General features: G+C 37.5%; 1 protein-coding gene across 2 annotated transcripts in view; it reads left to right on the forward strand.

The window, feature by feature from the left end:
- The first annotated feature begins 4,265 nt into the window (after nt 1–4,265).
- The window catches only part of rai14 (retinoic acid induced 14), a 42,890-nt gene continuing 33,576 nt past the window's right edge, over nt 4,266–13,579 (forward strand). Inside the window, exons 1-2 of one of the 2 annotated variants that reach the window (XM_067575298.1) lie at nt 4,266–4,589; nt 6,056–6,129. In XM_067575298.1, the coding sequence (XP_067431399.1) occupies nt 6,094–6,129 (36 nt within the window). In that variant the 5' untranslated portion in view covers nt 4,266–4,589; nt 6,056–6,093. The remainder of the gene's footprint in view (nt 4,590–6,055; nt 6,130–13,579) is intronic. The other variant, XM_067575297.1, reaches the window with a different exon arrangement.

Raw genomic sequence — 13,579 nt, forward strand, 5'->3', positions numbered from 1 at the left:
CATTTATTTGACAGCTTTAGTTACTTTTCAGATGAAGATTTGACACAATGGATAATATAACAAGCTTTTAAAATACAACACATTGTTAAAGATGAAACCAGCGGTTTCCAACCTTTTTGGCTTTTGACATCTTACAAAAAGTAATGTGTAGTCATATTTCAGATGTCTATGAGTTGTTAACAGCTCCACCAAATAGAGATTTTTCCCTCTAAACTTCTCACACGGTTTCATTTCAAAAAATGTTCAAATGATCCAATATTTCACCAAAAATCAAAGGTTAGAGAAAAAGCCCAAAAACTGAAAGCAGATTTGTGTATCAGAACTTTTTTTTTCTTCTTTTCTCCCTCATTAATCATCTCACAACCCCTCAGATTTATCTGGTGACCCCTTGGAGGGCCTGATCCCTAAGTTGGGAACCACTGGATTAAACTAGGTAACTGTATATATAGTAGTTCAAACTAGCTCCACCTCCGGCAGCTACAACAGTAACATGCTGCTTACACACTGATGATGTCATGATGTTATATATAATAATATATCAGTCAGAGGGACCAAACCACCACCACCAAGTACATTTTGCTGCTAATAGTTATGTACTTTTAGGATTTTTCATGCAGGACTTTTACTTGTAATGGAGTATTTTTACATTGATGTATCGGTACTTTTACTTAAGTAAAGGATTTGAATACTTCCTGCACAACTGGATATAATATTGTGTTGTTTATTTCTATGAGATAAACATTTTAACTGCATGGGCTTATTTCTTGATACACTAAAGACAAGCAAAAATAGAGCAAAAATGTGGCAAAACATGTAAAATATATCCAGGTTTTTCTATTAAGGACAATGTTTCACTGTTATCAGGACTTGTTGTGGTGTTGCTTAATGTAAGACAGAAAACAGACATAAGACTTGGGGGAAAGATTTCAATAAAATTGCAGCAACTTTGAGATGTTATACGTGATAATTTGATACAAGCCAGCAGTTTGAATATTAGTATAATTATGTCAAAACTCAGGTTACACTTTGTAAGTGTAAACCTGTCACCATGCACCATTCTGCCACTGATTCTGATGTTGCAGTAGGTCCAAGGTTGGATCACCAACCGGATCCTCCAAAGGCCCCTTATTCATTTTGTTGTTTCATCATGTTTGTTTGTGGTAATTTTATTAACTGCTTGTGAATATGCACCTCTACAGCAGTATATCAACTGAAAGTCCTGCATTATTACCTGTATTTTCTATATTTCTTGTATAGGTGTCCACAACGCTCAAAACTGACAGGGTGCATATTCCCAAATAAATAAGAGTTGTGTTTTATTTTTAATACAAATGCACCTTTAATTTCCTCTCCCCATATTTTTCATCCTCTCCACACTGACACTAAATCTGTAAATGTTAAGTGCTGAAGTACCCTTATGGAAAGCACTTAACGGCCTTGAACAATTTCTTGGTTAAATAACAATTTCCTGTTACCTATGATTCAGGTCAATTCAGTGTAAGATGCAGGAGCTAGAAGAAAAAACAGAACCACCAGTTTGCTAATGGTTCTCACTTACACAGAAACCCTGCAAAAATATGACATAGTCTCATATATTTAGATAGCTTACATGTTTTAATGATTTGTATTTTTTATTGTCTAGGTCACTTTCAATTGCTCTTTGTGCAAAGATGCCTTTTAGCTACTTTTAGATTTAAAAAAAACCCTACTATTTATTACTAAAGTACCTCTCCAATCGAATGTGTGTTTTGCTTATTTTTGCTTCACATGGATGTTTAAGTTTCACTGTGCAGAATGATATAAGTGCAGCATTTGAGACTAGAAGGCTTTTTTCACATTCACCAGCTGAAAGTGGAAAAAATCTCTGTGCCCATAGAAAATCAGAGTTTATGGCGTGTACCTATGAGCATGATTTGTGATATCACAACTAGTTTGAAAGATAACATGGTCCAGTATGTAACTTATACAAGAGTGATGTGGAAAGTTGAAGCCTCCAGTGTAGAAACACTGAGAAGGGACTTAGTAGGAGGAGTAAGTAGGAGACATTTTGTGTCCAGCAGTTACATTTTTCAAATTTACTGTATTTGCATATTTATTGATTCTGATTTTTTCAATGAGGGAGAAGGAGGAGGAGAGAAAAAAGATATCAGACACATATTATTATTCCAAGCAGTTTTTTATACAGTGTATCTGACATCATGTCTGGAGAGGCTCCTTAATTATAACACACAAAAAAAACCCCAGCTGTAGTAAATATTTTTTCCACTAGATATCACTGTTGCGATAGTTACTGAGACTTCACACCACTACCTACATTCTTTGCTGCCCCATAAACTGAAGTCATAGTTTTTGTTGAGTCAAACCGTCGTGTTAAAAGGGCCACACCTTGACAAAGCGGATGAGCAGGCATCTGTGTGTCTCTATATTTCTGTCTCTCATTTTTCTGTCCATAATAGTTGACAGAGATATTCAAGAAACATTTCATTCTAAAGACACAGATCAAACTGATTTTAAAAATCTTTTTATACCTGCCAGGACAATATTCTGAATAGAGCACCATATAGTGTATAAAAAAGATACTGAATTGAGTAAAAAGTGCTATATTTATTCAGACAGGCTGAATAAATCCAAGAAAGGCTATAAATCCATATGGAAATATTTGCTTTGAATGACTGGTTTCGGTTTATGACAGACAGTGAGAGAGTCTACGTTATAATTATCTCATCTTAACAAATTGCATCAACATTACAACCTTAGGGCTCAGACATGTTCTTACCTGCATTAATAAGTTTCATTGCAGTGCTGTTGCGACACAGACCTATAGCATCAACATGAGTTGTCTGACTGACGCATTTACACACTGATTTTTCACACGGCCAGTTAACACGTTATTGAGAGTACTGCACAGCCTGTGTGAAAACAGTTGAATAATGACATGTGTGGATCTGGGGGAGCTCTGTCAAGTCTGGGATGTATTATGGGAAATGTAAGATCCAGCTTTTCGCAGCTTGACCCATACTTTGAAGTAAAAGATATTTTGCCTCCTGCTACACCAATTTTACCCACTCTCTAAAGTCTGTGTCTTGACATATAGCCTAGCAAATATATATAGCCTAGGGCATTGACTGATTTATTAGCTTTAATTAAAAAATACATGAAATAGTGTTAAATATTAATCTACATTAAGGAAAGGTATGTCACATGAAACTGTGATAGGAAGCTACTTCTTGGGGTCATGGGAGTTCAGGGGTCTAGTAAAGAATGCTGAGAAACATTATACACTTTGATGAATTATGTAATATAATGTCTGTAAAAAAAAAAAAAAAAGCCAGAAGATAGCCTTTTTTTTCCAGATCCTTTACTCAGGTGAAAGTACAGCGATGTAAAAATACTCCATTACAAGTAAAAGTCCTGCATGAAAAATCCTAAATAAGTAAAAGTATTAAAATAAAAGTACTCATTTGGTCCCTCTGACTGATATATCATTATATATGACATGATTAGATTATTAATTACTGAGGCATCAGTGTGTAAGCAGCATGTTACTGTTGTAGCTGCTGGAGGTGGAGCTAGTTTGAGCTACTTTAGATACAGTTAGCTAGTTTAGCCCAGTGGCTGCCAACCTAGGGATTGGGCCCCTCCAAAGGGTCACCAGATAAATCTGAGGGGTCGTGAGATGATTAATGGGAGAGGAAAGAAGAAAAAGACAAAGTTTGGAATTTTTGTCTCATCTTTAATTTTTGGTGAAATATTGGATCATTTGGACGTTTATTGAAATGAAACCATGTGAAAAGTTTAGAGGGAAAAATAACTATTTGGTGGAGCTGTTAACTCTCTAAACATCTGAAATGTGACCCCAACTACACACTGCTTTTTGTAAGACATCAAAAGCCAAAAAGATTGGAAACCACTGGTTTAATCTTTAACACTGTTTTGTATTTTAAAAGCTTGTTATATTATCCATTGTTTCAAATCTTCATCTGAAAAGTAACTAAAACTGTCAAATAAATGTGGTGGAGTAGAAAGCACAATATTTCCCTCTGAAATGTAGTAGAGTGGAAGTATATTCTCAAGTAAAGTACAAGTACCTCAAAATTGTGCTTAAGTAGAGTACTTGAGTAAATGCACTTACTCTATCTGTTTGAGTGTGGTTTTGTGGGAAATATCCCTTTACCCGCAGAGCATGAATGGGGCACAATAGAAAAGAGGAGAAGAGGGCTCGCTCGCTCGCTCGCTCGCGGTCACGGGAGCACTGGGAGAGTGACGTCACTTTCCTAAACCGGGCAACAGCCGTTGAGTTGAGTCCCGAGCGAAAGAGAGAGAGGGAGAGAGACAGTCCATGAACACAGCTCAACTTTTAATGTATGCGGGCCAAGTCGGGCCAGTGTGTAGGGTTACACACACACACACACACATACACACACACAAACACACTGTTTTCTTCTCCTTTATGCATCGACTTAGCTGAAGAACGGCTCGCTGTTTTCACACCGGCTCGTTAGCTAATCTGTTTTTGGCACAAAAAGCGGTTGTGTGTCAGTTTCTTTTATGTGTCCAGCCCTGCTACGACTCCTCCAACACATTAAAAGGTAAGTTTATCCAGTCATTTCATATCATGTAAGTTGTTGTTGTTGGTCGAAATGATGGTTAATGTTGTTTTTTCCCCTACAAAAGCCTCACAACTGTTAAATGAAACAAGTACAGTTTCGGTGTAGTCTCACGGCGCAGTCACAAAGCCTTCAATCTCATATTCAAGTGTTTTGTGTACAATGATGCACGTCGCGCGCATTTGATACTTTTTGTGCTAAACGACTTGCAGCTTCACGAAGGTTTGTTCATGAAAATCGCCCATAACTTTCACTGGGTTTTTTGAGCAGTATGCGAACATGCACACTTGATAAACAGTGTACTGAAATGTTTGCTGGCATCTGCAAGTGGCTATTGTGTGCTGCTTGAGTGTGTGCTTTAATTAAAAGCTTGTCAGTGGATTTTGGAGTAAAGTTTGCTGTCCTATAGTGTCTTTTGAGACAGTATTTGTACAATGTTTTTGTTCATTTTGCAAATTCACCTCTAATACTTCCACTTTTTCATTGTGGTTTTGATCACATACAACATTTTCCCCTAATGGGCTACTGATATTTTACAGTAAATCTCATCAGCGGTGCTCAGAAAGTTAATACTTTCTTTATGAATGTGGCAGCTGCCTATAAATATTAATTTGAATGGCTTGAATGTCGTCAGAAGAGCCCAGACATGGCTGTCCTTGTCCTGCACCCACCTACAATAAACCTCTTATCACATCAGTGTCTGCCCACATAAAACTAAAGAGTCTTTGAAATATGAATAACTCCTTCTAACTTATGCTTTATGACTGCAATTGTATGATTATAAACATTTTAAAACTACCAGTAATCATTGCAATGAGGCTCAAATTGCTTAAGGGCTCCTGGTTAAAATATAAGCAGAAGCAGAGGACCTGGAAATAATAATAATGAAGTAAGTAGCCTAATTTTGCCTGGAATGCTCACAAGGATATTTTGGGGGTAAATCATTGACAAGGTCATTTCAGCCATGAAAAATTGGAATTTGCTAGAGGGGATTAAGGCGCAGAAATACAGTTACCAGACATCCCCTAGGGTTCTGTGGTGATTTAAAACATCCTTATAGGAAACAATACAACGCCGGATACCATTTTCAGCAACAGGTTTAAATTAGACTTGCATGTGTTATGCTAAGACTGTTCTAAAACTGCTCGTTATTTCGAGAGGAGTAGGTAAATGTAAAGTTGCTTCAGCTTGAGATTAAACACATGAAAACATTTATTTTTGTCACATAGGAGTAGAAGTTTTGCTTGTGATGAAGCTCCAATAAACAGCTGCACATTTACACCTCATATTGATGGTAATTGCAGCTTGTGTGTAACTGATGGAGACGGTGTACGTCATAAGTCATGTAGCTGAGTCTTATTAGAAACATCAAACTCCATTTAATGGGAGCAAACATCACTGAGGCTGAGTTTAAACATCTGTGTGTTTTTCCTTTTTTTTTCTCCCAGCCTCGACTGAGTGATAGACTGCATGGACCGGACTGAACATGAAGAGCCTCAAAGCCAAGTTTAGAAAAACTGATGTAAGTACTCTAACATGTGTTCGTGTCTATGTAAAGTGTGTGTACATGTGTACTGCATGGCTGAGTCAGTGTCTGTGTATGTATGGCATGAGCAGTTACGGATGTTTTATAGCAGAATTTCCCAACCTTGGGGTCAGCACCCTGTGGCTTGTTGATATTTTGCTACTTGTTTGTGAAGAAAATAAATAGGTTTGAAAACTAAAATAAATAGATTTGAATCATAATATCTGTGTTATCAATTTTAGAGCTGCCTCCATGCTCTTGTAAACAGAAAAAATATGCCATGCTCACTTTCACATGACAGCTTGTCAGCTCTAATTGTGGGCGTCATGAGAATTTTAGGACCTAATAAAACAGGGTCGCGGGCCACTGAAAGTTGAGAAACTATGATTTATGGTGTTAGCAATATGACACAGACTTTAATACAGACAGACAAGACAGAAACCATACACTTTTCATGTTTCTTCACTCCAGAAGGTGAATTTTCTGATTATTCCAAAAAAGGACACAAATATCTTTATAGACTCTGACACTGCAGGGCCTCTGATGTGGATTTTATCCCGCTGACTATGATTCACTCTTTAGGGAGGAATTTCTTCATCTTGGTTCAATCATTCATTCGGTCACAGTCTAAAATATTGTACACACACAGGAAGTGAGGCGTCTCCACAGCGTCTGAGTCATCTGTTGTCACGGTGACCGTAATGACACAGGGCCAAACTCCAGACAGGAAAAGTCTGGAGGGCTGCTGGATGAATGGGATAAGTTTAAGGGGATGGAGGGAGTGGCAGAAGTAGAGAAGTTGGCGAACGGAGCGAAGAATGCTGAGTAAATGAGACGCTCGGTTCATGTAGGCAGTTTCTAAGAGATTAAGAGAGTGTGGTGGGGCAGGACTGTCCCACAGAGGAAGAATTAGGTGGAGTACTTCGCTGCTTTTACTCAGTTATAGCCACAATATACTGAAAAGCATAAGTAGTGAATCAATGTGTAAAGAGCTAGACTGCTTCTAGAACTGTAGAACATCTTGAAGAATATTCAAATGTATGGTTAAAATGATAAATAAGGGATGCAGATGCAAGAGAAAATTGGAAAAACAACCGTTTATTCCAAACAGCCTGACATTTTACATGGGCCTACAGTCTAATATTAGTAAATTATTGCAAATTTAGTCAGCTATGTGGGGGGAGTACAATGGTGTCCATTGTTCTAGAAAATGTTGAGTTCAGGATCGGGCTGCAAGGTCACAATAGTTCCCCCTCAGTGCGTAACATGGATGGTGTCTGTCTCACCTGTTTTCCAGCCAAAAACTTGTTGTTGCGGTGAGAGTTGTAAATAGTTTGAGATGGAAGCTTTTGGAGTGAAATGCACAGCCTCACTTGAAATAGCCAGTCGTAGGCGGCTTGAGAGAAGAATGGGAAGAGCAGTGGATGTGAACGTTGCTTAGAAACACGACTGAAGCCATTTGCAGTCATGCAGGGCTTTGCAGACTTCACACCCACATACAATGTCGCACTTACAGTAGATCACCATGATATCTGTTAATGTTTTGGTTAATGAATCCCAGTTTGTTTCTGTGCTTTGATATGATACTGTTTGGAAAAGGATATGACTTGTGCTGTACATTCAAGGTAATGAAAAGGTAGTTTTTGGTTATGATGTATCTTCACATGTGTTTGTACTATGAATTCTAAAGTAGGGATTGCAGTTGTTTTCAAATCTAGTCATACCTCTAAAACTGCTGACAGTGCAGTTTTTGTATCAATTCTTTTGCACTGAGTCAGTTAGTATAATGACAATAATAAGGCATCATTGTTTTGTTGTACAGTATTACATAATATAATAACTGATGTGACTGCAAAAGCATGTTTGTTTCTGTGTATGTCATGTTTCATGCAAAGCTCTGCCCATCATCCAAGTCAATATTACCCCCTCAGTGTATGTATGTCATGCTGTATGTATTGATTACTTACTAAAATCAGAAAATAGTTCTGTCCTGCTGCATTGTGGAAAAGCATGTCTTTTTCTCTAAACTCCTTCTGAGATTAGAGATTTCATTATTATCTCTTGAGCAATTTTCTGAAATACAGTACAATAATATATTATTTTAATACAAAAAGATCTAACAAGTAACTTACAGAGGAGTACCGCATTCATTTTTTACACAAAGGAAACTTCTAACTAAAAAAAAAGCCTGTATTGGTGATTAAAATTAATGGTCATGATTAAGAAATGCAGAAAAGAATGTTTCACAGGCTAGCTTGTTTATCCTCTGAGCAAGTAGCCATTCCATTGCTTTTTATAGAAACCATGAACAACGGTAATAGAAAGAAAATATCTCCTTGGTTCTATTTTAGGCCGTGTGTGTCATTGATAGATTACCCTGGAATGTTCCCCCCAAAACCAGCCCTTCATTTTCTTTTTTTAACAAAATAACTGAAACTTAATGTCTTTGTAAATTGCTTTTTTATGAAGTGAAGTCATTTCAGGAAAATGTTGTAATGGAATCTGTGTTTTAGTGTCAAATCTTTACTAAATGCTTCACTCTGAGGATCCTCCTCCAGCCTAGTGAGTTTAATGCATCAGGCAGCCAAGCCTTTACTCAAAACACCTCTGCAACATGAGGCCTAAATAAGGTAGAAACTTAAAAAATTGTACTGGAAGAGAGAATAGGATGTGTTATTTCTGTAATGTGATACAGGCAGTTTAAGGGCTAAATGTAGAGATGGATGATATGGCCTGACAATAAAACCTTGATTGTACATTTTTCAAATTTATGGATGGTTCACGATTTTGTTTGATCTTTCTTTGTATCTCTACACAAGCTAGAATGTCTACAACATAATTCAAACTTCTATCAGCAGTAGACTTTGTACTCTTTATCTACTCAATCCACCATGTATTAACAGTTATACAAGAATAAGAAAACAACCAAAATCATTGCATTTGTCCACGTTGTACTCAAGCTTGTAAACTAGCTCACAGGAGGGAGGCATTGTTTGTTTTAAAATGCATAAAAAGATAATTCAATAGGGCTTTTTTTCACAGCATACATTTTGACATGTCATGGTAGAAAAAGCACAGGTGTGACTAATAACACCAACAATGACTCCCGGTATCCCAGTGAGCCATGACAGTGAGTCGTCACGCACAACAATAGAATACAGCTATTGTGAATGTTGTTAATTACGTGTTTGCTTTTCCTGCAATGACATGTCGACGTGTCTTTTGTTAACAAGACCTTTTGCTATCAGTGTAGGCTAAACTGTCAGATGTATGATTCAGTTACACACTTTACACACTACACAAACACATGATTACTCTGCTGAACAGCTGGAATTGCAGAAGATATGTTTCCATTTGACGCAATGGTGTCGCCATAAGGGATATCTTGGATTGTGAATATTAAACTCAATGTGCAGTGAGGATGTTGGTTACTAAGAGGGAGATTTTATTTATTGCTTTTTTGGTGCTTTGTCATCTTGTTTAATACTGCAAATCAGTTTCCATTATGACACAGCTTAAAGTTTATATGTGATGTCATGGTACAGTGTGTGGAAAGGGTTTTTATCAAAGTTTATTGGTACTTAAGTAATTAGGGTTAGAGAACATTTCATATGTTGTGAGGTGCTGTATTATTGATTAGGTTGCTGTACCAGATTGTGTCATCTACAGAACTAAAGGTGATTATAGCTGATAGGAGAGATGTGACAAAGGTCAAGATGTGTGAAGATTATCAGTGTGGTTCTCTGAGACTACACATAAACAAATACACACACAAACACACACACACACACAGAAAATGTATTGATTGCACCCATTTTGCCTTGTACTGTGCATGCTCTAGTAATTGTAGTACTACAAGGGATGCAGGGTGCACACATTGTCATCAATACATTGAAATAAGATAAAATCTGGCAATGCTGACACTTAACGCTGTGTTTGATTGACCTGATCATTTCCAATATTTGCCGTCCTCCACCATGATTTTACTAACTTAATGCTGAGCTTTCTTTTAAATATGACAAAAACGCAGGCCTGTCTTCCCACATTACATTTGGGGTATGTTTCTAATTATTATTTTTTGATCTACCAGTTTGTTTTATATTCGGAAAATATGTTGGCTGTAGAAATTCCACACAAACTAGCTAAAACTGCACAGCCAGGCAGACTCAGCAGAATGTGTCACCAGGTTAAGTAGATCGGCTTTCTCAAATGCTTCACTGTGAATGCACTGTAAGGCTAAGTAGTGTGAAAATAACACCTACGCTAAAGGTGCTCATGCATTCCCAACCTCAATATTAAACGGCGTTAATGCTGCACATAACATTAACTGAGAACACAACTGAATGTGTGATTTTCTCAGACACCATACAGCAGTGGTAATAACAGTATTTTTCTGCACTGGGATCATCATGACTGTGTTGACGTCTGACTTTTTCCACATTAAATTTGTCCACTAAAATTCTGTGCATGCCAGTTCCTAAAAAAGGGAGTAACACCAGTTTTGTTTTATCAGACGCTGTGAGTAGGTGTGTAGTTATGCAAGGTCAAAGTGAATCAGAGGAATTCTTTTAAGTGTTTGTGTGTTCTGAACGTTTGCATGTGTGTGCTAGACTTTGTGTCTGCATTTGAGTGTTGTTTCTGTTTGTCTGTGTCTGCCTGAATATGTCTTTGGAATACATCACTGACATTTTGGGATTCATATGTGGATCATTTAGGCTAAGCCTATTTAGCCAAACAGTCAGTATAATGAGGGAGGTTCTGTGTGTTTGTGTGTGTGTGTGTGTGAGCAGTGTTTAAGACAAGCAGACGGTGTAATCTGGTTTCTGGGAATGGGTTTGGCGAACAGCCACAGGGAGACTTACAGGCATTCTGCTTCAGCTATGGTCTGAACAGTCAGCTGTCAGAAATGGTTTAGCCATGATCTGCTCTAATATCAATAAGAATGGTTCTCTTTGTTGTGTTCGAACTAGACCTTCTTAATTTAATTTAAAAGCAAGTCTGCCAGTTCCATCATTGCACTCAATTTTGTTGCATAAGGAAATAAGGTGGATACACAACCTCTGTAAAGTAAGATGATGTAAGAATTTAAATGACATTGTATTATGTCTGTTGATCAATCACCAGTTCTGCCCCAGAAATTACTCTTACATAATTTTTATTATCTTAAGTCTGAGTTCAATTTTAGAGGACTGATTGGTATTTAAATGTATCATGTAGGCCAAACAGTATAATCTGTATTTATGTGACCATTTTTATTAGATTTAGTTGGAATATTTTATGATATTATTGCAAATATGGTAACAAAATGGTAGTTTTTTCAATACTTTTGATAAATATAAACATGTTTCCTATAAAAGTTTTCAAGTAAATATGAGCAGTTTTACCAGAGCTTTGCCCAAATAAAACAGTAGTAAGAAGAAGTGAGAAACTGTGATCAAAGAATAAGTTAACAAGACGACGAATCTGAGCAGACATCCAGTTTCAGTGCCTCCATTCTATAATGTAGAAAGCAAACAAATTGTTTTTCTTGAGGGTTTCTTCAAACAACCTTAATCTCTGAAAAAAAACTGTCATGTGTAATTAGTCTGAGGAATCTTAATTAATCTTGTAGTGTGCACCGACCCTTCGAGACCACATTAACAACTCTGTCCCTGCTGTTTAGCAGAGCCATTCTAAATTAGTTAATTTGCTTAGACTATTATCTTACTCTCAGCCCCTTACTACCATCCCCCCAAGCACATTACTTAGTGGCTGTGCTGTTCTGCACACACATACACAACATATCTTTGTTTGTTATTATCTGTGTATTCTATTGTTGACAGTGGTCCCAGTAATAAACCCTCAGCCAGCCCTTCATACTGTCACACTACTTAAATGTGTTCCCCCAGCTACTGGACTAAGCAGGATTACTCGAGGCTTTCACAAACACACATACACACACACACTTTCACATTCATGTGCACAGACCAGTATCCACAACATATGCACAGGCACACACACCCACCCTCCCTTTATCATCCAGTCTCTCTGTGTCTAATTGATGTGTGGATTATGCTGTCTCCTCTCACTCCACACAGCTGTTTCATGGCTTCAATTCATCTCTGCTACATGATACTGGAGACTGAAATCTACATTTACTGTTTGCTGTAGTTTTGGCCACTTCAGAATTTATAGAATCTAATTTTAGCTATGTAAATATTGCAGGTATTCAGTCCTCCTTATCAGGAGTTATGACATTTGTCCACTGCTGTTAACTGGAGCTACACTGCAAAGAAAATCACATGCTGATCATATGAAAACATTTCCTTTTGTACTGTGTGGTTGAAGACATTGAGCCATAATATTTCCCCGATTTCATGGTACAGTGCATCAAGGAAAAGATAGCCATTAGAAAGAAATGTTAAACATTACTTTTTGAAACATACTGCAGTCACAAAATTAAAATCATTATGTAGTAACATGATAATGCAGAAGTCCTTCATTTATAGATGGTTTCTTTTTAACTGAAGCATAGTCTGAAGTATCTCCACTTGGCTGTATTTGATTTGGCCCAGTCTGACTTGGTTTGGCATGGAATGGTTTGTTCTGGCTGGGAGCAGTGAAAGGGTATTAGTACTGGGAATGACAGTAAAACCTCAGGGACAGCCCACCATTAATCTGGGAGAGGAGGTGGAGGAAGGGTCTGTCTGTGTGTGTGTGTGTGTGTGTGTGTGTGTGTGTGTGTGTGTGTGTGTGTGTGTGTGTCTGTGTGTCTGTGTGTCTGTGTGTCTGTGTCTGTGTGTGTCTGTGTTGTCAATTGTCATCAGGAGATAACAGAGAAGTCCAAGGGATAGCTGTGGCCCTGTTCACTCTAAAGTAAGAGTGAACAGGGCCACAAATTGTATCAAGATCCAGCCAAGATAAATGGCGACTCAGTGTCAACTTTGATGTGAAAATACATGGGGGACAAGGTGATATGGGTTTGTAATACTTATCAGTTTGATTTTATCATGCAGGAGAATGAGCAACCCATCAGCCAATCACAACTAAATATAAGCCGTGGCTTGTAGGTTTCCTATGACTTAGTCACCCCACGGCATGAGCAGAAATATAACTGAAACATTTACGTAGTCAGTTAATCGATTAGTTGATCAAATGAATTGGCAACTATTTTGATAATCAGTTAATCATTTGAAAAAATGACAGACATTCTCTGTTTCCAGCTTCTCAAATGTGAAGATTTGCTGCTTATCTCAGTTTCTTAAACATTGTAAACTGAATATATTTTGGTTTTGGACTGTTTAAAGGTATACTATGCAGGATTTTCCTTAAAACTAATTTATAGACTCATACAAAAATAATGCCTCTCAATCATCACTTATGACCCACTAGAAGTGTATGGTTGTGTGTTTGTCTACAGAGACTCTGCCCTCTGCCTCTATTTTATTATTTTCTTATTACTTTGCTC

The sequence above is a fragment of the Thunnus thynnus genome, chromosome 19, assembly GCF_963924715.1.
Source record: "Thunnus thynnus chromosome 19, fThuThy2.1, whole genome shotgun sequence".
Taxonomy (NCBI): Eukaryota; Metazoa; Chordata; class Actinopteri; order Scombriformes; family Scombridae; genus Thunnus; species Thunnus thynnus.